This window comes from Ascaphus truei, chromosome 1, assembly GCF_040206685.1.
Source record: "Ascaphus truei isolate aAscTru1 chromosome 1, aAscTru1.hap1, whole genome shotgun sequence".
Lineage (NCBI taxonomy): Eukaryota > Metazoa > Chordata > Amphibia > Anura > Ascaphidae > Ascaphus > Ascaphus truei.
Genome location: NC_134483.1, coordinates 411,501,050 through 411,527,563, shown reverse-complemented (window position 1 = coordinate 411,527,563; position 26,514 = coordinate 411,501,050). Strand labels below are relative to the sequence as shown.

The window sequence follows — 26,514 nt, the reverse complement described above, 5'->3', positions numbered from 1 at the left end:
CCGCAGAGAACCTGATGGGGTGGAGGCGCTGCATCGTATGTGAGTAGGACTCAGAGCACACTACCTCAGATGCCTTTCACATCAACTTCAACACTGTAGCTGTATTGGGTCTCCATGATGTACAGAAAGCGGCTGTGCTAAAGTCGAGAATGGCAGTTTATTGAGCCAACACCTTCAATGTGGATCGGTTTTATCCATCAATGGTACCAGGTAAAATATAGATACAGTATAGTAGGAAATATCTATGTTTCATTAAATGGTTGGGTCCTTAAAAAGTGAATGGCATGATTTCTCATGTTTCAATTTTGCATTATACTTATAAACAGCTTTTCCGAAGACCGGTTTCCTACATAGGGCTGTATATACTAAGTAGTGCCACTGCATAAGGCACCTTCTAGCAACGCTTAGTACATATGGTCCTTTACAGCACATTCAATGTAATTGTCTGGAAGGAGTCCTCCAGCATGGATGGTGCCTTATGGAGTAATAGCGCTTAGTAAATATGGTCATTTTGGGCCCGTTCTTTTGAATAGGCCATAAGGTGTACGAAGTAACATTTCTTAGAACACATAACCCATAATCGAAAAATATACATGTCTACTGTATGTGTTGTAAAATCATGAAAAAAGGTCCTTTTTCTGAATGGAACTGAACTAATAACATCAACTTGTCGGTCTGCACTTTACATGTTCAGGAAAACTCTCAGGTAAATAGGAAATGTTCCTTATGATTAGAAGAACTCTGATTGTGTTAAAACGTTGTTCCTTTATACTACAGCTGTACAAGTTCAAAGTAAAACATTTTTGCTATGAAAAGAGTAGTTCATTTTTATACAAAATTCAAAATTTGATTACTATGCAAAACTTTCAGGTTGGAATTTTGATAAAGTGGAGCTACTTCTCCATGTGATTATCTACAATGTCTCCAGTGTTGCTAAGGCACTCTGTGTAAAAGAATGTGATGAATTGTCTGTCTGAATTGTATGGTGCTGGCTTCCTGTCACTGAAATGCCACCCTCCCAAATGCTAGTATTGTGATAAGCAGAGTTATGTTTAGTCACTCTGACCAACAGGCTGTATATCAGAGAAACCAAAGCTGCAATTTGACACTTTGGGTGTTCTGTCCGCACACACTGCTTAGACAGGAATGAATTGGGCCTTTGCATATAGCTGATGTTAGAGCCAAATATAAATCTAGATTGTCTGAGTTCAGAAGTTTATGGCTTGTTGAGAAAAAAAATAGAGCTTGGTGGAGTCCAAACTAAATAGAGGATTATTTTGTTAAGAAAGAGAATCTACAGATATATGTCTAGGCAAGGCATTTGTGGCCAGAGATGGAGATCAATATTTTACAACTGTTGTTTTTAAGTCTCCTAGGGTTTTGCTTTTTTTTATGGCGGGATAAAATGTAACATGTACTAATAGCTATCATTTGAGAGAAGAAAATACATTTAAGTTAAACAAACTTTCAAAGAGATAACGTGCCAGGCTGCAATGGAACCCAGGACTGTTTAGAATTTAACATGGATCTGGAGCGAAAAATGACTGTAAATTGGAATTTCATACACATTCTGTATTGTAAAACAAGAATAATCTTGCATGTGTTTCATCTTTAAACATCAAAGACAATTGCATCATTTCAGTTGTCATTATACAATGATTGTTGACAGACAGAAAATCTACAATGCAATGAAGGATGAAGCACCAGTTCTGGGGTTTGAACCGGCTATTTTAATGTCATATAAATATTTTAGGAAGGAAAAAACAATATTTGGTAACGTTTTGGTGCAGCTTTTTTGTTTACTATAGAATTAGGAAATGTATTCCTGTTCCATATTTAGACAATAAGGCTGCAACACCTTAAATATTGTATACATCAAAGATGCTGTGTTGTACAGTACATCATTCAACAACATCACAGGGTCAGTAACGTGCCTTGCAATACAAACCAGACAGTTAAGATCTGACGTCAAAATGTACGATCATTACTTTGGATTTTTTTTTTTTTAATCACATATCCCTGGATAATATCCAAATGCTATCTGATGTTGAAAGAAAAATTGTTTTGTATCAATATTTCAGCAAAATAAAATAGTACTGAAAGTTTCATAAGGAAACATGTAATCAAAGTTAAAAAGAAAAAGCAATTTTGGCATGATCTTTTCAAATCGTTACAATGCTTTGCATCAAACTTTGCCACTTAATAAGATCTTAACAGACAAAGGGCCTCATGCAGTAAGCGTCGATTATGTGAAATCGGCAATCTTACCGATTAGTCATGTTATTGGCGTTTTTTCCTCTCCGTATGCAGTAAGTGCCGAATACATTCAAAATCAACCCGAAAACAAATCCGCCCACTCTCACGATGATTAGCCGATCACACACAGGTGTATCGGCGTGCGTGGCGCGGTGCTGATAGGTTGCCCAATCACAAATCTTGCTGAATCAGGCGAAACAAGCATGTTTTGGATTGCGCGCCATATTTAAAGGCAACGTGTACTGCTAATCATTCTCTGTGTTGTTGGGAGTGAGAGAGAGAGAGACGCACAGAGCTGGCTGTTTGAAGATTTGCATATTGACTGAGAGACTTGTTGTGTATTGGGTGAGCTTTGTCCATTGTTGTTTTGTTTACATCTTTGTCTTGTTTTATATGTGGAAGTGTTTCGTGTGATTGCCTGTACATTTGTTGTCTGTTTTTTGTGAGTGCTGGAAGTATGCCCGCAAAGCGTGGGAAGAGTGATGCTGGTGGGAGTGGGAGTGCTACTCGTGCGAGTACGCGTCGGAGTGAACGTACTGTTCAGGGGAGTGATGTTGCTGAGAGTGAGAGTGGTGTTGCAGGGAGTGGGAGTGCTGGTGCTGCGAGTGGTGTTGCTGGGAGTGGGAGTGCTGTTGCTGGGAGTGGGAGTGCTGTTGCTGGGAGTGGGAGTGCTGTTGCTGGGAGTGGGAGTGCTGTTGCTGGGAGTGGGAGTGCTGTTGCTGGGAGTGGGAGTGCTGGTGCTGGGAGTGCTGGTGCTAGGAGTGTGAGTGCTGGTGCTAGGAGTGTGAGTGCTGGTGCTAGGAGTGGGAGTGCTGGTGCTAGGAGTGGGAGTGCTGGTGCTGGGAGTGCTGCTGGTGGCGCAGTTGCTGATGGGGTGGATGGTGGTGGCGTGCTTGCTGGTGGGCAGCTTTTGGAGGCTCTTCCATTGGAAGAAGGAGAGTCCAGTCAGCACCAGCCAAGCTCTGACCCTAAACCTGCTCGGAAGAAACGTGTGGAGAAGCCACGTAATCCTCGCTTCAATGACCAGGAAAATACAGCTCTTGTCACTGGCATTCTGGAGCACTATGACAGTATATATGGACATTTACTAGGTAAGTGTACATTTACATTTATTATTCAAATACATGTGATCCTAGGTCATCTGAGTTTTGTTCATATGCAAATATGGGTTCACAATATCTTTCTATGTTAATTAGTCTGGAAACACAGCTTTTTAGCATGCCTTACAAGGACAACTAAACACAGGCGGTCAATTTGCCATAACTGCATACAATATGAATGCAACCTTGCTTACATGTATAGGTTTAGTAGTGAATGCTCATGTGCTTCACATATTACACATAAAACAGCATGTTTGCTATCTCTTGGAACAGCTAGCAGTGTAGGAAACTGGTGCTTATATTATTATTCATTTACCTCATATATTTGATATGTTTTTCAAGGGCGGACAAGTTCAGCAAGCAGAAAAGAAATGTGGGACACAATAGTCATTGGTGTCAATGCGTGTGGGAATCATGTGAGGGACAAGCGGAATTGTCACAACAGATTTGATGATATTAGGTCCAAATTGAAAAAGAAAATACGACACCAACGCGTGCATGCTACTGGCACTGGAGGTGGGCCCACACCACAACGTCTCATATTAAGTCCATTGGAGGAGCTGCTTCGGGCAAAATTACTTCCCGTCGTCGTGGAAGGCTTACCTGGTGACCGTGATATAGGAATTTACCCCTCACAATTTCCACCAGGTGAGAAATATTACTGTACTAGGCGTGTCGTTGCTTACAGTTATTTTGCATAGTTACACTGCTTTTTATACTGTCTTCACAATATAAGCATACCTGCATCTATATATGTATATGTCTGATTCTGTATGTATATATATCTCAAAATAGACATATATGTTGTAGTCCTACTAAAAGCAGTAACTAATATAGCACGTGCCATTGCGTGCTCATTTACATGTGAATTCCCAAAATGCATTGCTGCAGTGGAAGCAATTGATGGTGGGCGAAGATGGGGAACAACAGGGTAGTACACATGTGTAACACATGTTAATCAGAAATTATTACTAGCTACAGGTACAGAACAGAAATATGTAGAATATTATTGTGTATTTATTTATTTTACTCCGACAAACATGACATTACTGCCTATTTTAAGCATGCATCAAATATATTGCATGCAACGGCCTACAAACATCACTTGCACTAACACATCTATAGTTGTTTATGAAAAGGTCCATTTTTGCTTTAAGTCATATACAGACAGCATAATGAGGCACACGTATCATATTTTATGTCATTGTTTTCATAACTTCAAAACTGCACACGACTATTTAGCTCATCTACCATTGTGTTAAAGCAGCTGCAATTAATATCTCATCACAGCATACACTTCAACAGAGGGGGTGGGGTTCAGCACACACACTAATTACAGCCTCATTTTAGGGGCAACTTAGTTCACACCATTTTCACCTGTTTCAAGTAATTGAAAGGTGTGGCTCATTAGGCTTTTTGGGGAAGGGAATACCGTTCTTACAACCTGACTAGCACAACTGAAGTTAATCACACTCATTTGAAAGCTTCACTTTAGCTACTAAATGCCCCAAAAACTCATTACTTATCAAACCGTACGTCACACATTAGTTCACTCATATCTATAGTTGAACTACTATCAACGACACATTATCACACACTGCATGTGTTGTCTTGTTTAGTCACAGCCACATTCATGTGTGCCACATCTTATATTAATGTACCACACATATCCTCTACCAAAAGCAACACTTTTTGCAATATGACCACCTTCATGATAACCATTGTGAATGGTCATCTCATGATAGTTATGTACATTATGATACTGATATCACTACACAACATATGATTTTTATGTACAAATTTTATCTATTTATCCTCACGCATTACTGCAGAACCATAGTATGTTGTATGTTAGGGAACTCAAAACTTCTAAGTACACAGGCATGTACATTGTTATTACAACTATTTATGTTCACTTTCACACACACATTTTGGGTTAAGGAAATGATGCTGTTAGGTACTCAGAAATACAGAACATACAATAACTGTTTGTTCAATATTTACACATGTAAATGTAAAACTTATGTTATTGTTATATATAGTTGTCCCTGAAGGACATGTGTCACCTGAGACTGAACAAGTGTCTTCACCTGGGTCAGCCAGCTCAACACACCTAGAAGGTGAGTGTATCAGTTGGTGGCCATATAATATGTGCTCTTCTATATGTTATGTTGTCATGTTCATTATTTGTTTTGCACATCTTCTTTAAATAGGATTACTTAGTGTCAGTGAAAATGAAGTGTAAGGCAACTTGTATTGTGTTAGTGATGTTAACTATCATGTAGGAGTTGGGAGTTTACAGCAAGTTTTCATTCACTCATATTTCATTCTGAGTCCAAACATTATTCTTAAGTCAAGGTAGTTTTTAATGTGAGGTTATAAAACGTATGGAAACATGTTAGTTGTTACTTATGACACAGTACAATTACATAGTAACACAGCAGAGATTAACATGACATTTAATAATTTGTACATTTATTTGTAGAACATGATGAAGAGGATTATGATGATGATGATGATGACGCCACCGCCATACACACACAAATAGAAGCAAGTGACCATGAAGACGTTCCAATTGAAACTGTTTTACCGCCAAATCGTCCAGCAAATACGACATACGATGCAATTGTAGCTTCTGAGGGAAAAATTGTGGAAGCAGAAAATCGTCGCCATTCTGACTTCATGACAGTGCTGGAAAGGATGATTGCACTGCAGGAAGAAACAGTTTCACAATTGGCACATCTCCACAGAGTCTTCACTGAAGTGCCGAAACAGTTGCAAAAAATCAACACCTCATTCGAAGCATTAGTTGTTCAGCAAACACAAGCTAATTACTGGAGAATGACTAATGTACCACAATTCAACACCTCCCAGCCAGGATCTGTTCATGCAGGTCAGTTTTCACCACATTCATCTGATATTCATTCACCAGGCCCAAATGTTACCGGTCAAGTAGCAGAGATTGCTGTGCAGGTTCCTGACGACATACTACCACTGCCATCTGTACAAAATCAGCAGCTGACACCTACAAAGGAGCCCACAAAAACAAAATACAAGCAGTTACTACTGACCAGTTTTTGGTCAAAAACAACAAAAGACACACATGAAACAGACCAACCATCACTTGTGCAGTGTCTACCAACTTGCTCACAGTCACTACCCAAAAGCCCTGTAGGTGAATCACTGCCCAAAAGCCCTGTAGGTGAATCACTGCCCAAAAGCCCTGTAGGTGAATCACTGCCCAAAAGCCCTGTAGGTGAATCACTGCCCAAAAGCCCTGTAGGTGAATCACTGCCCAAAAGCCCTGTAGGTGAATCACTGCCCAAAAGCCCTGTAGGTGAATCACTGGCCACAAGCCCTGTAGGTGAGTCACTGGCCACAAGCCCCGTAGGTGAACAGTCACTGCCCAAAAGCCCTGTAGGTGAGTCACTGCCCACAAGCCCTGCCCGTGAAGTGCCAGAGGCCACTCAAAGTGGCTCTGCTGTGCCTAAAGTTGGTGGCAAAAGAAAAAGGAAAATTCAAGAGACAACAAGCAGGCCTGTTACTCGCTCGCAAAAGGAACAAAAAAAATAAATGTTATAATTCAGAAAATATGTCTTTGGCCTTGTTTTGTTGACTTCACATTATCTAATTACTATTGTATGTATGCTGAAGACTGTGTTGTTTCCAAACTTTCAAGTATGTTCTTGTACACGTGAAGTTTTGGAAATGTTAACACTCAATTAATGAATAGTGTTATAAATATTTATGTATTAATCGTCTGTTCAGTAATGGTCCACCTGGAACCAGTTGCAAAGTTTAGAGAAGCTGCCATTGACTTTGCAGCAAAACATTGCATTTGGGTGTGTTAATTGATGTAAGAATTGCATATGCATATTAGTCACATGCATTTATAAAAACACCTAAGTAACTGCAAACATCTTTCTTGTACGTGTACAGCAGGATTATGTGTAAATTATTATTTACCTTTGCCTTGCTTGGGCATTCTAATTTTGTCCTTTAATCATTTGTGTGTTCTTGTTTCAATAACATCTCAGAATGTATAAAAATATATATACACACACACTCACTGAGTGTGTGTGTGAGTGTGAGTGTGAGTGTGAGTGTGAGTGTATATATATATATATATATATATATATATATATATATATATATAGTACTATATAAACTGGTATACATGTATTTTACAAACTAATACACTTCATGCTTCCTTGTGAAAGCACACTATTTTAATAATACAGGCATAATGTTTGAGAAATATCCTAAGTATGAGACTCTAACAGTATTGTGCTTAAACAAATGTTTATTACTTCATTCAATCATGTTTCTCACCATTTAAATAGGTTTCATACAAGGTATACTTACTGCCATCAATGTTGTGTGTACTCCTGCAATATTAAAAAAAATAAAATATAATATATAAATATATATATTTTTATAAGAGAGATATATTTAGATATATATATATACACACGTATTTAAACTCATGCAGACAGGGAGTTAACCAGACTTTCACATACACACAGAAATGTAAGCGGGGAAAAAACATTTCTTTTTGCAGGTGTGTGTTTGTACTGATATGCCTGGCTAAGAAATATTTTCACGCAGTGTTCTTTGTTAGTTGTCAAAAAAACACTATGTGAACGCATTGAAAGTCTAGGGATGTTTTTCACAAACGAGATAAAAGAAGGAGAAATGTTTCTCCCACAGTCCCATATCACGAACCACAACTGTTAACCCAATTAGACAAACAAATCCAATTGGCGTTTGAAATAAGGAGTCAAAGTAGTTAGTTTTGTTGACCTTGACAAGGAAAAACAGGAGTTTGTTAGCCATTCAGCACATTCATTTTGATGAGCAAATAACACAGACCTGCACACAGCTTTTGTGCTACTCAGACATGGCTGATGAATTCGTTACCAATATTAATCCCCTTTTAGGGTATAAGTACATGATCTGTGAAGCCATCTTGAACAGTCGCGGACAGAAAGCAAGCACACGCCAAATCGATGATTTCATTCGAGCAAAATATCCTTATTACCAAGACCGTAAGCATGCACGGAATTTTAATTCCTCAATAAGATTCACTTTATCAAGTAATGACTTTTTTGAACGTGACCAGGATAAGCTACAACACACCTATGGTTTCTGGAAGATTGCCCCGGAAAAACAATTTCTCCTGAAAGACGGCACTTATATTGTCGTGAAAGGCATATTTATTCCTAATGGCAATAGCAATGTATCCGCTACTACTGATCCGTTTGAATCGATACGTGCTGCAATATCTGCAGCCTCCATTCCTGAAACCCACATTGTACAAGAACAAAAGTACTATGATTATGTAACAAGCCTTTCAGCTGAAAATGCATTGGAATGGGAACACGAAGAAATGAACCTACCTCCCGACCAATTATTTGAAGAAAGCAGTGGCGATTCCTATGAGCGCATCCTGGAGGAGATATGTGTCATACGGTTGGGTCAAGCGTGGATGAAAATGCCTTGCATTTCTGGAGCGACCAGTTGCAGCCAGGCGAAGAGTTAATTCTAGAAGAATGGTAAATATAACAATCGTTATGCGTTGACTCTGCGTTTTTTTTTTTTTTGTAACCACCATTTTCACTTTCAATGCGTGGATACAGCGTAACATTGCAGACTGCATAACATGTAGCGATCACAAACAAATTGTTTCCTAATACAATATAGTAGAACCTGAAAGAGTAGTACACATTGCTGACGGTATACATATACGTACTTTCCTATCCCTTTAAACATATTAGCAACATTTTTCCATAACTCTAACACATACCTGTTTTGTTATCATGCAACATCTACAACATTGAAAACCGGGTCCACCACGTATGACGTGGGACCCTTGTCATGGGCCAAGGCGTCCTTAAAAAGGATTACGGATGTAAGTCCCGCCCCCAAGCGACGTGCGCGCCTCAAAGCCTATTGGCTGTCATGTTTTGTTATAGTAACGGTAACTGCAGTGTGTGATGCGTGCGGCTCAGTGTTTGTAGGCGTACCCTGGGCGTTAGCCGAATGTTAATTGAGTGGGAGGAGTGTTAGCGTGCGTTTCACGCTGGCTTAACATGACGTCACACGTATTGCATTTGCGCATTGTGTTATCGGCCGTCCTTTCTGTCCAAACACGTCTGGTTTAAAAGAATACAGATGTACTCGTTTAGAATGATTTTAGTTTCATCTTCATTGTATTTGAAATAAAGATGTGATGTTTACTGGTATTTTCTACATGTATTGAACGCACAACGTTCGCTTTGTTTTGCGCATGCGCTAACAGTTAGTGGAGCCAAGCGTGAAGTGCGTGCGCACACTAAGATGTGCGCGCACATTTTTCAGTATACAGGCAACGTTCACTTCATATACATAGTTATGGCTGCTACAAATGATAATAAAAATTACATTCTGATGTACACTTGTAGTTGTAACATATACATGAGTGACGTGTGTATGTACACAATCATATAGAGCTGTGTAACGCGTTGTCACGGATACATATATAGTAAGGTGCCATCTTTGACCATCATGTGTTTGCTGTATTTCAGAGATGTCGGGGAAGATACAATCGGATCAATGTATGATTTCAGAAGAGTCTACCTTTATATGAGATGATTGTGAGGAGGAGCCACCGACTACTATACTACATATGGAACTAATTTTATATTGCTTGCAGCGCTTATTAACAAACAATTAAAAAAGTGATACCCTTATGCCTATATTGCATAAGCACTTAATTAACATAATGATGTTGCAAAATAGTGCCTCTTGAATTTTTCTTGAGTGTTCTTTAATGACTACTAACATTTTATGACATGGTGTGTTTTTTATATAACAACCATTCCCACTCTGCTAACACATTTGTGTATTCTATTGTGTAATGGAACGTATGACTGTCGAAACTATGTAACAATAATAATAATAATAATAATATGAGCATGTTCATGTATAGGGCTGCTAGTTGTACGCAGCGATTTACAGACACATGTTTCAGCCTGAGGTCCCTGGCCCGTGGAACGTACAAATGTTTTTTTGTCGCATGAGGCACAGGGAGATAAAGTGACTTGGCCAAGGTCACAAGGAGCCCACACCGGGAATTGAACCAGACTCCCCTGCTTCAAACTCTCAGTGCCAGTGTGTGTCTTTACTCACTGAGCCACTCCTTCTCCCAATGTAAAGGACACTTACAACCAAGTAGCCATTTATATTTAAAATCTCTTGTTACATGGGTATGTAGATAAAATGGTTTGGGACTGTAGCAAATAATGTTACTGGCCAGATGTTATGGTCCCCTCCAATGCATGATGTTCTGAATATGACATCACCATCATGTTATGAAGTACGTTTCTGTGTATATTTCATTAACCTAACTAACTATAGTTTACGGTGTTTATTAATCGTTTAAAAATACATAGTATAGTCAATATGATGATATAAGCTACCATAATAAAGCTGGTGTTATCATTTGTCGGTGTTATACATGGATCCTACACCAATTGATAGAGACACAAACAGTTGTCTTAAAAAGTGTGTCTATGCTAGTGATGAATGTGCTCCCGTAAGTAAACAAATAAGTACAGTTATCCCCTTTTCTCCAAACACCTCTATATTACATTAATGGAAATTATAAGGAAACATACATAAAATGTGATGAAATGTGAGTAATCATTTTGTAATACAATGCACATGAAACCTCAAGAGTAGCTAAATGCATATACATGATACAGAAAGTACATATATGTAACATTTGTGTGTAAACCAATATGTTGGGTTTTTAGTTCAAATAATTATAGAAAGATTGAGGTAGCCACATCTTATGAGAGATGTCAGCAAATATACATACCATGATCAGTCATACTGCAAATATACCTATAATGCAAAGGAACAATATATAAATTGCAAACATTGACATGCCATCTTCAGTACCGTAAACAACACAGCAAAGTGTGTATTTGGTGTTAAATGTGCAACACCATGTATATTTCATGACATTCAAAATGTAAATCAGGCTGGTGTACACATCATATGGATGTACATGTTACACTGCACCAATAACATTGTATGTAAGGATACTAGAAGCATGAATGAGTATGGGCATAATATGTGTATTGTGTTAGCATAAGGAACAACACAATGCTAAAATATTAGTGCTTTGTTACCCCAGTTGTATTCACATACACACAACTAAAGTACAATTGAAGAGGGATTATATAACCTGTGCAACAATAACATACCGGTGCCACATCCCTTTGTGCACACAGCAGAGAAAAGAAAGGTGTGCAACCCATATTCATCTGTGTCCTAACAGAAGGTTATATAAAAAAAAATTATTGTTAAGATAACATAATGTAAGTATAAAAGTAGAACTTGGAACATATCTGTTTTTACTTACAAGAAAAAAATGAATTGATGAGATTCTGGCGTGTCTGGCCACCACTGGCTGTTTGTTCATTTTCAGCAGCTACATGGGTGGGATGCTCGTCTACCAAAGGCTCAGCTAGGTCTGATTGTACATTGTGCCTGAGTGCAACATTGTGCAAAATGCAACAGGCAAGGATAATATCAGAGACTTTTTGAGGCTTGTATAGAAGAGCCCCACCAGTTCTGTCCAGACACCTAAATCTGGTCTTGAGTAGGCCAAATGTCCTCTCTATAACAGATCTTGTAGATATATGGGCTGCATTGTACCTCTCCTCTGCTTCAGTTTGAGGGTTTAGCACCGGAGTCAAGAGCCACGGCCTAATTCCGTATCCTGAGTCACCTATAATGAATGGAGCACACATAAGCTGACATTAGTGATCCAATTCTACAATGCCAACATTCCTAAATAAAAATGTGTTTTGTGTTATAACATGTAAATGTGTACTCACCCAGCAGCCAACCATATTCAAAATGTCCCTCTTCGAACGCATGGAAGACTGAAGAGTTCCTCAGGATAGAGGAATCGTGACTGGAACCAGGGAATTTGGGTACCACATGCATTATCCTCATCGTGGCATCACATACCACCTGTACATTGAGTGAATGGTAGTGCTTCCGATTGCGGTACACATGCTCACTCTGACTAGGTGCAATCAAAGCAACATGTGTGCAATCGATTGCACCCAGCACACATGGTATCCCTGCTATATTATAAAAGCCAGTCCTGACTTCCAGCCACTCTGTCGCCTCTGTAGGAAAATGAATATAATTCCTAGCGCGTCTATTGAGTGCATAGAGAAACTGGGTCAAGGCCCGCGAGAATGTAGATTGCGAGACCCCGCCCACTATGCCCACAGTTGTCTGGTATGACGCGGAAGCAAGATAATGTAATGAGCACAGCATTTTAACAAGCCCAGGGACTGCACGACCTCTGGCTGTGAAAAAATCTAAATCTCCCCTTATCTCCTGATAAAGAGCTAAGATTGCTGCTGAACTCAAACGATAGCGACTTACAATCTCCTCCTCACTCATCCCATCTAACAGGGTTCTCTCCCTGTACAGACGCGGACGAGGCACAACTTGTCTCCTCTGTCTTCTCCTCTGATCTCCTGTCCCTCTCCCTGTCCCTCGGCCTGTCCCTCTCCCTGTCCCTGTCGTATCCGCGTCACTGTCCCTGTCACTGTCCCTCGGTGTGTCCCTCCCTTGCCCTATATGATTGTCTTCATCATCAAGCATGTCATAGAAAAGAATGTTCCTCCGTCTCCTAAACAATCTCAACATTTTGAAATGAGTAGCTGTGAATGAGCAGGTAATGGGCGTCCTTTAAATAGGTATAATGATGTCAGGTGACATAGTAAAATGCAAGGTTTTACATGAACATAATAAAGTACTTGTGTGGCAAGCTGTGTGCAGTTGTTGTGTGTATTCTGCAGGGAATGATGATATTTGCCAATGATGTGACGTGATGCTTTGTAGAAACATTGCTTGCAAATAAATAGTTGCATGTGCAATGCATGTAAAACTTGTGAACGCAAGAGTCAGTCATGTAATGAGACAAAAAGGCTGAGATTGATGTGGGAAAAGTTTTGTGTAACATGTGTAATTAGCCATGTTATTGTGACATGTTGCCAACAATGAATAGTCGTGTGCATATGCATGCATTTCTGTAAGGAGGATAGTTGGTATAGAATGAGTTAACAAGGTGTCCCAATGCTGAATTACTGTACATGTGTGTATAAGTTAGGTTGAAGTGCTTGTAATGCTACGGTTATAATGTAAATATGCAATGTGATTGCGTGTCCAATAAGTGACGTCATGAAAATAGGGAGGACCAAACGTAGATGTAAACATGAGAATTTAGATGTACATGAACGTTTAAAGATGCGTGACACATTACAAGCATTGTGTAATGTAAAGGAACATGAATATACGGTGTATGTGTGACATGTGTGACATGTGTAACATCATGTAAACAATTGTCGATCAATGCAGTAAAATGTGTGCTATGATGTGAGGTTCTCCTTTAAGAGTTGAGTATAGTATTTTCCCTTGCCACATCATCACATGATGAGTAATGTGACCCGCAAATGCTGCAAACATGTAAAAGTATAATGTTATGCAAATAATACACGTCAGCCGTGACACAATGCAGGGAATGCCCCCCACACTGTAATGCAAATGACGTTTGTATTGTGAGCAATGAAACGTAAACAGTACTATACTGTTATACGTCCCCGCTCCATTGACTCCATTGATGTACAGAAGATTTTTTTTTTCTAAGTGCCGTTCCGGCAGCCTTAGCGATCGTTCTCCCGTCCAAACTGCCAACTTTAGTTGGCGGGAGAAATCGGCCATAACATCTCAATTTCGTAGTGCCGATCAGGCCCGATAAGCTGTTTTTTTTTGTTGAATCCAGCCGATTTAAAAAAGTGGCGATCAGTGTCGAAAACAGGCTTATCGGCAGCCGACTGGCCATAACAAAATAATCGGCTCCGAAACCTGGCGAAATCAAGCACTTATCGGCGCTTACTGAATCTCAAACCCAATTTTGGCTATAAAATGGTGATAATTCCCTTATCAACGCTTACTGCATGAGGCCCAAAGTGTATTTATAGAAGAGGTTTTCTTGTGCCTCAATTTAAGTGTGGTCGTGTTGAAAAACCTATGAGTCTCCAATGGATATATTGTAGACAGTAGAAGTAGAAAAGAACAGAAAGTGCAGGTGAGTTAAAGGTATATTTTGTCTCGCCAAAAAATACAGAAATCTAGACAAAGACAGCAGAGCTTGGTTCTCTCAAACTGCCCCTTTTCCTACAGTATGTGCTTAAAAAAAATAGATTCTTGTTTTTATATACTTTTGTGTCTATCCCAAAATATAATGTAAAGACAAAATGCATACAAAATGTGCAGAATTGTTCACTGAGTATGTTGGGCTGCACTTTGAATTCTTTATGAAATTAAATATGTATGTATATTTTTATTTATGTGGAAACCTTGTTTATAGCACTTTACAGAGCAGACATTAGTAGGAATGGGATTTAAATTGCATTGCAAAGTTTAAATACACACATTGTGAAAATAAATACTAGGAAAATTAAGAAAAGCGCAGAAAAATAGCATATAAATCCTGGGTCAGTTATTTGCAATACAATATATTTTTAGTTAATCTGGCTTCCCTTAACATTTTTATCCATGTGATGGATATCTATTTAATTTGATAAAATAGTTTTTACTAGACCTGTTATGTATTCATGTTTATCCCACTAACCTCATTGCCTTTGTGGCCTCTGTTTGCACAGTATCTACGTGTGAAGTCTGTGAAGTCTGGCATTTATCCAAGCACCGCTCTAGTTGGATTTACACGAGGCTTGATTTGTGATCATACAATACTGTCTCTTGTTGTATATACAGTACTGTATGTGTAGTATTATGAAAAACACAGGACTTCAGTGCAGAAAGTCGCGTTTCTTAGTAGCTCCAGATGTGTCAAACTTATGTTCATTGTAGGCTATTCCCTGAAATAATATGATAATCATGGTCTTGCTGTGAGTAACAGCTAGGGTGGCCAGGTGGCATCACCAAAAATACTGGACACAATGGTGAAAGATGTGACGCGATCGAGACACAGACACACACCTCTCTCTGCTCCATGCTATTTCCTCCTCTCCTTGGCCCCACACCCAGGCTCCTGACACCTCCCCCTGATTGGCTGCTGCTGGGTAATGCAGCCAATCAGAATGGAGGAAACTGCCCCACCCCCTAATAACTGCACTGCTTGGGGTAATCCCGCAGACCCCCAAGCCAGTTAGGTCACTATGTCCAGAGAGGTAATACTGGACACATACATGTCCAGTATTACCTCTCATTTGTTTACTGGACAGAGTGTCCAAATACAGGACAGTCCGGTTCAATACTGGACACCTGGCAACTCTAGAAACAGCTAGTTTTGATGTAACCCATTTATCGTTATTTCTGTGCGCTAAGATTAACGGATGTTCGTGAATATGTGATGTTAGGTTAACAGCCCATTAGCATCTAATTTATACATGAGTAAGCCTAACGTCCGTCTAAACTTAACGATATGATATTTTACTGGTTAACTCAAAGTCAACATACTGTACCATTAATTACCTTGATGGATAGTTGTTAGGAGTAGCGTTACGATAATCTCGGTTAACGTTAAATTAAATAGCTTAATAGAGCTCTGTGAATCTGCCCCTAAGTATAATATTTCCTTCAATGTAAGTCAGATATTTCTAAATTAATTTTAGGTTGCTGGGGTACACACAAGTGCAAATATGGCAACTTGAAGCACCTCTACCTGAGTTGCCATCTTTTGTATGACTTTTTTGTTACACTCTCTATTTCCTTCTGTGCATTAGGTTTAGTACTGTACAGTATGTATGTATATTCCAGTGCGAATAGAATCTCTTGCAGCTAGATTAAAGAATACAGTCATACTCAAGCCTGTTGAACCACCACCAGACCAAATTTAAGGGATACCATTCATATGTATACTATATGCACATCTAAATGCATTTTGTAGTTCATTGGTCCTTCCTAAATGTAAGTAATTTCCCCCAGGAAAAGTATTTAAAGTGACTATGTCTTACTGTATTCTACCTGTAATGCTAATGTAGCCCTCTTTCCCCCTTACTAAAGAGACGTAAATGTAGAGAGACTTAGGGGCCAATTCACAAAGCAGTGATAAGTGGTTTTAAGTGAGATAAATGCCTTTATAGTGCGATACTGACTGCTGTGCGATTCACAAAGCAGTGATAACAGTGCAGTCACGCGCTATAATGGCTTTTTATCACCAATAAACAGTCAGAGATAAAAAAAAAGTCGTACGGTAGGGTAGGGTACAAACCCGCCATTTTTTTGCCAGTAAGCGCTATTCACAAAGCAGTGATAACTGAATCATACCATAAAAGCTCACCATTTCTTTTCACCATCTAAAGGCTGAAAATAGGAAAACATTTTTTTTCTGCACAGCTTTAATACAAGAGACCAGCTGGGGTCTACGGGTGGCACCGCGGGTGTCCTGGGGACTCTGGGTGGTCTCCACGTGTGTCTGGAGGCCCTTGGATGGTCCCCGAGGATGTCTGGGGGTCTTTGAGAGGTCCGTGCAGGTGTATGGTGTCCGTAGGGTGGTCCCCACGGGTGTCTGAGGGTCCTCGGGTTTTCCCAAAGGCTCTCTTGGGGCACTCGGGTGGTCCCTGTGGGTGTCCTGGGTCCTCGGGTTGTCCCCGTAGTTGTCTGGGAGCCCTCGGGTGGTCCCCATGGTCCCCGCTGGCCTGCGGTACCAATCCTGTGGGCAAATTTTTTAACCCAATACATTGAAATAAACACCCCCCCCTCCAACCCCCGCAACAAATACAGTACTGTAATGGGCAAAATAACTTTTATCCAGTTATGGATAATAGCTTATTTGCCCATTATAAAATAAAACATTAGCCAGCCAGCATAAATAAAGTAAATAAACCTTCCAACTTACCTCTGCAATCATGAAGGGTGTCCTCATCAGCATACTGCAGGTCCATGTCCTCCAATGCCAGCAAGAATAAATGAACAAGGGAGAGAGAGTGGCTCAGTGAGTAATGACACTGACTGGCTCTGAGAGTTTGAAGCAGAGGAGCCTGGTTCAATTCCTGGTGTCGGCTCCTTGTGAATTTGGGCAAGTCACTTTATCTCCTTTTGCTTCAGCCACCAAAAACATAGATTGTAAGCGCCACGAGTCAGGGACCTGTGCCTGCAAAACGTCTCTGTAAAACGCTGCACAAATCTAGCAGCGCTATACAAGAACATGCTATTATTATTATTATTATTAACAAATTCAATCTAATGGCCCCTAACCCCTTAATCACCGTAACGGTTAATAAAAGATATAGTGATTAAGGGGCTACCCCACCCTTTCCTGCTACCCACCCGAGAGGCCTAACCACCCACCCCGGGACCACTATACCCACCCTTTACCTATTGATTGGCATAGTGGTACATCATACACATATAATATGGGCATGATAAGCCACTATAGCAGTCAATGGTCACTCTAATAAAAAAGCATGAAGACCAAAAATACACAATAATAAAAGATATACACAAGCACTGAAATATCCCAATTCAAGAAATAAAAGCACTAGCCAACCAATTAAAAAAATAAAAGCACTAGCCAACCACATATATACATAAATAAAAGCACTAGCCAACCAATCTGTAAAATAAATAAAAGCACTAACCAACCAATCGATTAAATAAATACAAGCAATAACCAACCAATCAATTGAATAAATAAAAGCACTAACCAACAAAATATTTAATTAATTTTAATCACTTGCCAACAAATCAATTAATTAATAAAACCACTAGCCAACACATCAATTAAAACCAGTAGTCAACAAAATAAATAATTAATTAAAAACACTAAACAGTCGGAAAATGAAATAAAAACAAGCCATCCAAATGATAAATAATTTAAACCAAACAATAAACAGAAAACTAAAAAACAATAATCAATGGGAACCACCTGAGGACCCTCGCACACCTGCGGGGACCACCTGATGGCCCTCAGACACCCACGGGACCACCCGAGGGCCCCAAGACACCAGCAGGACCACCTGAGGCCCCCCGGACACCCGCAGGGACCACCTCAGGGCCCCTAGACACCCACAGGGACAACCTAAGGGCCCCCACACACCCATGGGGACCACCCGAGGACCCCCGGACACCCGCAGCCTCTGGTATCAATCATGTGGGGGTAAAGAAGGTGGTTATTAGTGTTTTTGTGTTTTTAATGTTTATTGTCGGTAGCAGCTTTTTTAATATAAATGTTATTACTAGTGTAGATGAGCAGGGTGTCTCCGGAGCAGAACCGCGTTAATTTGAGGTCAAACCCCTTTATGAGGTGCTGGTATCTCCTATGCATTTAAATGTCCCACTGCACGTGACAGTGGAAATTAAATGCATAGGAGATACCGGCACCCCGTAAGGGGGCCTGTATCTCGGGAAGCAGGGGGTCCCCGGACCTGAAATCTACACAGTTTTGATCCAGAGACCCCCTGCTCATCTACACTAGTAATAAAATGGATATTAAAAAAACATTAATTTTGGATGAGATTTGCACAGGGAGAAGCGTCTCTCTCTGATACCTCTGATGAAGCAGTAGCGAAACTAGTTAGCCACTGTAGCTCCCTGTGACGTATGACGTGTGGATTCCCCTTTGCTAAAGCTCCTGGCTGTTTGTTCCGTGGATACTTGTGTGTGGATGCGGATGCTCCCGAGACACTGCTGTAACATCTCCTCCAGGCACTCCTGACCGTGCGCAAGGCACAAGGGAGCAAGAGAGGCAAAGTATCTCACCACATTAAAAACTGAGGTGACGGACACAGCTGACACATCACTGAAGGGGGTTGTGGACTCCATAAGATCTGGTGTGAGCAGTATTACCATCACAGCGGAGAAGCCAACTACTACAAGCTGGGAAGCTATCCAAAACGCTGTTTTAATACATATTGGCTGTACAGTAAGTGAAATATTGTTCTAACCAATCTCTTGTTAATACATTTATTGTGCCATGATCTTTTCTCTCTTTTCTCTCTTTTCTCTTCTTTCCATTGCATACTCTGAATATATTGGAGACCTAGCCTTTCCTGATTAACCCTTGCTACTCCGGATGGGATGAAAATGATCAGTTTAAGTCACATTTAATGTCCTGTCTTGATTAACCCCTGCTACTCCGTGTGGCGAGAAAATGATCAGTACAGGCCATATCTAACTTTGCAAGCCTTTCCTGATTAACCCCTACTATTCTGGATGGGATGAAAATTATCAGTACAAGCCACATTTAATTTGTAAGTGCACGTACTTTATTATAAGTACTTTATTAAGTATATAACCTTTATTGATATAATGTTGTGTTCTTTTGCATTTATCTGGACTATCTTCAAGAACTAAACCTGAGTCAACGCGCAACGAACAACGCGTCTCCACTCACATTTGGAGGGACGTGGAACTCCCTCCTGGACTCTGGCTGCTGGACTTAAGTATACCTACAGTACAGTATATTGGACTCTTTAATCTTTCTCTATTTACACATTTGGGTTGTATTTACACTTGACTTTTTATTGTTTATTTAATAATTTTAGGATAGTGAGTAGTGCTACTTCCCCCCTTTTTTTGGATCTTTCTGAGCAGCTCTCTCTGCAGCTGAAAGAAATCGCCGGGTAAGGCCTTTTCAGAGATGCGATCATCACGTCACCGGCTAATCGCCAGTTTTGCAATTGTTGCTATCGTAGGTATTCTGGGCTTTCTGCATACCGTGATAGCAACGCTGTCAGAGCTGGCTATTTAAACAGCCCATTTTTCTTTTGGGCGCTTAGGGCATATGCCCCATAGTCAGATGCAAATGCACTGATTTTTACCCCTGCTTTGTGAATCGGCCCCTTACTGTTTTTTTTTTACGCTTCCACACGTGGTCACAACACCCAATGATTAACGCTGCGGGAGTTCCATTCAGGAACATAGACCCCCCGCAGGTCCATCGAGACAGACACTGTCCCGTGTGCCCCCCAGACTTCCTGCTTTGTCAGTCGAGGACAGCAAGTCTTGCTGTATCTGTATACACATGGCTTTATACATTTCCGCTTCTATGTATTAGTCGCCTGCCTGTGATTCCTGTGACATTCGTTTAGACTGTCAGCTTTGATAATTGTTGTAGGCCTGTCTACTTACATGTTATAAAGATGACTGAATAAATAGCATCATTCAGGAACAAAGGAAGGGGATACGTCATTTCAGAGCAGATCAAGATCAAAAATGAAATGATAAATGTTCTTGCAGAATTTCAAAGTGAACACTTTCATATAACTTCAGGTTGAGGTAATTTCTAGAGAATATATGTTTAAGTCATCTGTTGTCAGTCTGATGACATTTATGACTACATAAAGTACTTTGGTGCAGGCTTTTTACTTTTCATCATTTCTTTCCTTGAGTGATAAAAGACATTTGACGGCTTTTATTTATTTTAAATAAGGACTTTAAGATGATCAAATGAAAAATAAGAAATTCCATATAGTTGCTTGAATTACATTGATGTGATGCATTTTATTATTATTCACAATTCAGGAACAATTGACATTAAGAACAAAGATTTCAGTTCAATATATGTTTATTTACTTAATTACATTACACTTGTGAGATCTCCATGGTGTAGCTCAGGGGTGCGCAAACGGGGGGCGTGAGAATTTTCTGGGGGGGCGCGGCGATTGCAGAGGCCCAACACACTTCCCCAAGGCATTTAAATTAAATGCCGGGGGACCACGCGAGGCCTCTGCAACTCAACTTACCGAGATTCAGTCGGCTTCGGGACGCGTCTCCATGGCAACAAATGACGCTGTAGGGCCATGTGACGTGACGTCACGTGACCCCGCAGCATCATTTAATGCTGCACTAAGGTAAGGGGGGGAGCGCGATCACCGGAGAGCAGGCAGGGGGGCACAGCAACAAATGTTTGTGCACCCCTAGTTTAGCTTATCAGGTAGTAGTCAGGGCACAGAGGCACTTACTGTACAAAGAGATGAGAAAACTAAAGTTTGCTCAGCTTCTGCTTGTCTTCTGCATGTCTTTCCAACTCTCACCTCTAAGATCTCCATCGTCATTGCAGCATTCTGTGATTGCTTGGCAACACCCAGAATTACAGCCTACATTTCTGTAACTTTCTTGGGGATAGTGCATAATCAAACTAAATAATACAAGGCTTGTACTGAAATATTCCTATTGCCCATGTACAGTATATGAACTTGCAGGAAAAAGTTTATGATGGAATTATGTATAGTACTGTATGATGGCTCTGCTGGGATGAATTTAGAAGGCCAGAGCCCACTTGCTATTAAAGATATGCAAAACTTTTACACAAGATCACAAATATTGTAGTTACACAGTGTACAGTTTGTGAATGCACTAATTTTATTCTCTCATAGTTTTTGATAGAATTACACTATGTTGCAAAACTCTCTTAATACTTAATACACCGCTTCTAATGGTAAGTAATATATTCAATGTTTGTAAATGTCTCATTTTACAGGTTTAATCTTTGGATGTGTTTTTTGATTTTTTTGGGGGGAGGCACATTGACTGATAATATATTAATCGGTACCTCTTTAGGGTACAGATTAATACATTATTATGACAATATTTGGGGGCATTTCTCGCTTGGTATTGGTGTTGCTTTTTGGCATTTCATGTATTATGTGGATGTCATTGTTTGTTTTTTCATGCTTAATGTCATTAAAGGTTTGCGATTGGTGTTTGTTTGTATTTAATGTTATATTATGTTAGCTAATGTGTTTTATGGTTACTTCAGAGATTGTTAGAATTTCTTTCTTTCTATTTACAGTAACTGTTTAAATTCATTAATGTTGGAGTAATTCATTGTTTACATTGATTAGTGTTACTATTCATTTTGAGTTGGTTTCGGAATTAATTGTTTAGATTGGTTAATGGTTTAATTAATTCATTGTTGATGTTGCTATTGATTGTATTGATGGGATTAGCTGGCTACTGTTTGTATTTAGTGACGTGTGATTTTTTGGAGGTTAGTTACATTTATTATTGTGTGTCTTGTGTTTTACTGTATTGTCATTAGGGTGCCCATTGAGTGCTATAGAGGCGTATCATGCCCATATTATTATTATATGGGTATGATGTACCACTATACTACTCAATGGGAATAGGGTGGGTATAGTCAGTCAGGGTGGGTGCTTAGGCCTCCCGGGTTGGAATCGGGTCAGGGTGGGTTAACCCCTTAATGACTATAGCGGTTATTAACCGCTAAGGTGATTAAGGGGTTACGGGCCATTACAATGTATTTATTTTGTATATATGCTTTCTGGCAACGGAGGACAGAGGGACCTGCTGTTGTTGTAATTATAACTTTATTTATTTACTTTATTTATGTTTGCTAATGCAGTGTTTAATAATGGGCAAATAATCTATTATCCATATCTGGATAATAGTTATGTTGCCCATTACTGTACTGTATGGATTTGGGCGGAGGTGGGGAGGGGGCATGTATTGATGTTTTTTAAAATATTTATTAATATACATTTCTTTCATAGTGTAGATGTGCAGGGGGTCTCCGGAGCTGAACCACGTTGGTTTTATGTCCGGGGACCCCCTGCTTTCCGAGATACAGAACTCTTTATGGGGTGCCGGTATCCCTCTGCATTCAAATGTCCCGCGTCACGTGACCGGGACATTTCCTTGCATAGGAGATACCGGCACCCCATAAAGAGGCCTGTATTGATGTTTTTTAAAATATTTATTAATATACATTTCTTTCATAGTGTAGATGTGCAGGGGGTCTCCGGAGCTGAACCACGTTGGTTTTATGTCCGGGGACCCCCTGCTTTCCGAGATACAGAACTCTTTATGGGGTGCCGGTATCCCTCTGCATTCAAATGTCCCGCGTCACGTGACCGGGACATTTCCTTGCATAGGAGATACCGGCACCCCATAAAGAGGCCTGTATCTCGGGAAGCAGGGGGTCCCCGGACATAAAACCAACGTGGTTCAGCTCCGGAGACCCCCTGCACCTCTACACTATTAAAGAAATGTATATTTAAATAAATAATTTTCAGGCGACATTTCAGCTGGGAGAGGCGGCTCTCTCAGAGCAGCTCTCTCTGCAGCAGAAATGAATCGCTGGTTTAGGCCTTTTCAGAGGCTCGATGCTCTCGCTGGCAGCAACTCGCCCGTTTTGGGCATTTTGCTATCACTGGTAATCGAACCTTTCTGAATACCGTGATAGCAACGCCCAAAAAACAGTCATTTTAAATTCCCTGGTGATTTTTTTAATGAACCCTCTCTGAATAAGGCCCTTAGTGAGGATGGCATAATAAGAGGGACCACACAACGAAGATGCAGTATTAGATGGAACTTATACAGGGCCCCCCATACAGAGTTAACCCTATGGTGACCAAGGATAATCAACCAAACCTTACAGAGCAAACTATAGTTTAAACCAAGTGTAACCCAGAGCATCAGGGGTGTGAAAACAAAACTTACTAAATAGGGGGTATAAAAAAAAACGCACACTACAGTGTTGGAATGATAGTCAAATAAAGTTTTAATGAAGAAAATTATCACCAAATTGGTACATTGTAGGTCCAAACGCTGAGAGAAGGGCAGAAGTGGGTGAAGATCTCAAAGGTCAAGGAAGGATCTCTGACTAGATGCAACATTTTGACCGGAGAGCGCGGTGGGGGAAAACCTCGGGAGCACCCTTCCGTGGTCACGGACAATGGCACAGTCTCCAAATCGAATGGTCTGTGGGAGAGATGGGAATGATCAATCTAATACATTCAGAAAGATTTAGTGGAAACTAATCTACAAATCACTATGCTACAAGGGACCTTAAAAACGAAACTCCAGCCAGATGACATAGCTAATTTCAAGACACAGCTAGATGAGTGCATAGCAACATAAAGCAGGGAAATTGAGGGTTGTTAGAGAACAAAATTCTTGATAGATGCCAAAGACTACACGCAAGGGCGAGTTTACTCCTGGTAATGGAGAGATTCAAACAGGAGAGATCAACAGTGGAGAGCACAAAGACGTTTACCCGAAGTGCACGCCTACCCAATCAGAACGACATGACCGAAACGACTCGTCCACAGGAGCAGCCTCTTTTCTAGAGCAGAGAAGGCCAGGCAACCTCTTGAAGTGTTCCTCGATAAATTGTTGCTACCATTAGTCACATCTTCAACTTCATACATCCAAGATACCACTCTTTTTTTACAGAAGATAGAGGATTTCACAGACTTTGCAGATGATATGTTTCTAGTCACTTTAGCCGTAAATAGCTTGCATACGTCTATACCCCATAACGACGATATTGAGGTGGTAAGATTGGCACGCAACAGAGATGGTTCCCTTACACCTAAGGAAAGGATGTTTGTACTGGACACACTGTCTGTGATTTTGAGAGAACATTTCTTCTTGTTTGAAGATATTTACTACTGTATATCCAAAAGCAAGGTATAGCTATGGGTTCCAAAATCGCACCCACATACGCCAACATCTTCATGACCAAGTTTGAAACAGACTTTATTGTCCATCATCGACTATTCATGGCATATGGGAGTATATGGGTGCGGTACATCGATGATATTTTCCTCATATGGGCTGGTACAGAAGAGTTACTTAACCACTCTATAGGTGACCTGAACAGTGCGATGGTAACAATTGGTTTCACTTCAGCTGTTAGCAACCAGGCTATTCATTTTTGGACACAACAATCACAATACAACACAGGAAATTAGAATCTGACATCTACACTAAACCGACAGATAGGAACAACCAAATCCATTTCAGCAGTCATAATCCGCCAGTGACCATTAGGGGTTTTACTTACAGTCAATTTCTAAGAGCTAAACGCATCATCAGCAATCCCCCAGTAATGCAATGCGTGACAAATTTCGAGAAAGAGGCTATCCTGATCCTCTTCTACGCAGAGGAGGAAGGCGGACTCAAACTCTTTGGAGAGTCTACTGGTGTAACGTTGCTGACTGCAAGACAGGATACAGACCCGCAGGGCAGAGGTAGGGAGTAAAACCGACCTTGGCCTGGGATCAGAGGCCTGGGATGCAGGGATAGTCAGGTACAGTTCTGGGGTCGAAGCAGGTAAGGGATAGTAAGGTGTAATGGTTGCTCACCACAAACAGGACGGGACCGCAAGGCTGAGTGGGGATGTTTGAATACACCGACTAACAACCGCGTCCGGATTGCAGAGTCGTAGTCGTGTAGCCGGGTCAGGGTAGGAGTGGTTAGGATGGTCGTGATATTTGCCATGGTCTGGTGTTGGAGAAGTCGGATGGTCGTGGTACTTGTCGTAGTTTGGGGTTGGAGAAGTCAGATGGTTGTAGTGCATTGCCAGGGTCCAGGAATATAGAAGGTCGGAGTCCAAATACAAGCCGAGGTCAAGGGTCAGAGAAGCAGAGGTCCAGGAACAAGCAAGGGTCAGGTACAATGAAAAGCAGCAGGCAGGAAACAAGGCAAGGTAAACAGCAGGTTGCTTGAGGCAAGCACGAGTCACAAACTAAGGTTATGCTCAGCCAACTTGGAGGAGGGCTGGCTAAGCATATAAGGGAGTGACAGCCTGGTGCAGGGCTGCACCAGGCTTTGAGGGATTAATAATTCTGTCCACTGGTAAGCAGGGGCAGAGTGTACCGCAGGTGTGGAGTAATTGGAGGTAATCGTGTTAACCCCTTGCGTGTCCCTGGCAAAACGGCGCCTGCGCGTAGGTGCACAAAGGATCTGATCCATGTGGTGACTTCACACTAGGGCACGTGGCACCTGTGCAGAACCTCAGTGCGAGGTGCATCACCTGTCTCGTCACGGGTCACATTATGGAGGTGGGACCGACGCCCAATCATTATAGTATCCCCCTCCCTAGGGGCGAACTACGGGTGTCTAGGGATGGCTTGGAGGGAAACCTATGGTAGAAGGCCCGAATGAGCCTTGGGGATGAAGTTGGTCCCAGGGGATCCAGGAGCGCTCCTCAGGACCGAAGCCCCTCCAATGGACCAGGTATTAGAGTTTTCCTCTGTTAAACTGGAGTCCAGGATGGTCTGAACCTCAAATTTCTGCTGGTCTTCAACCAGGAGAGGCTCAGGAGGAGACGTTGAAGCAGGGAACTGGGGAACCTGGATGAAGGGCTTGA

The 26,514-nt window shown here is 40.8% G+C and overlaps 1 protein-coding gene across 1 annotated transcript; it reads left to right on the top strand.

Annotated features, from left to right (window-relative positions):
• Positions 1-200: 200 nt before the first annotated feature.
• Positions 201-24,140, top strand: LOC142501587 (uncharacterized). The gene is made up of 4 exons (XM_075611696.1): positions 201-210; positions 5,399-5,476; positions 5,842-6,773; positions 23,958-24,140. The coding sequence occupies exons 1-4, from the start codon at positions 201-203 to the stop codon at positions 24,138-24,140; spliced, it is 1,203 nt and encodes a 400-aa protein (XP_075467811.1).
• The last annotated feature ends 2,374 nt before the right edge of the window (positions 24,141-26,514 follow it).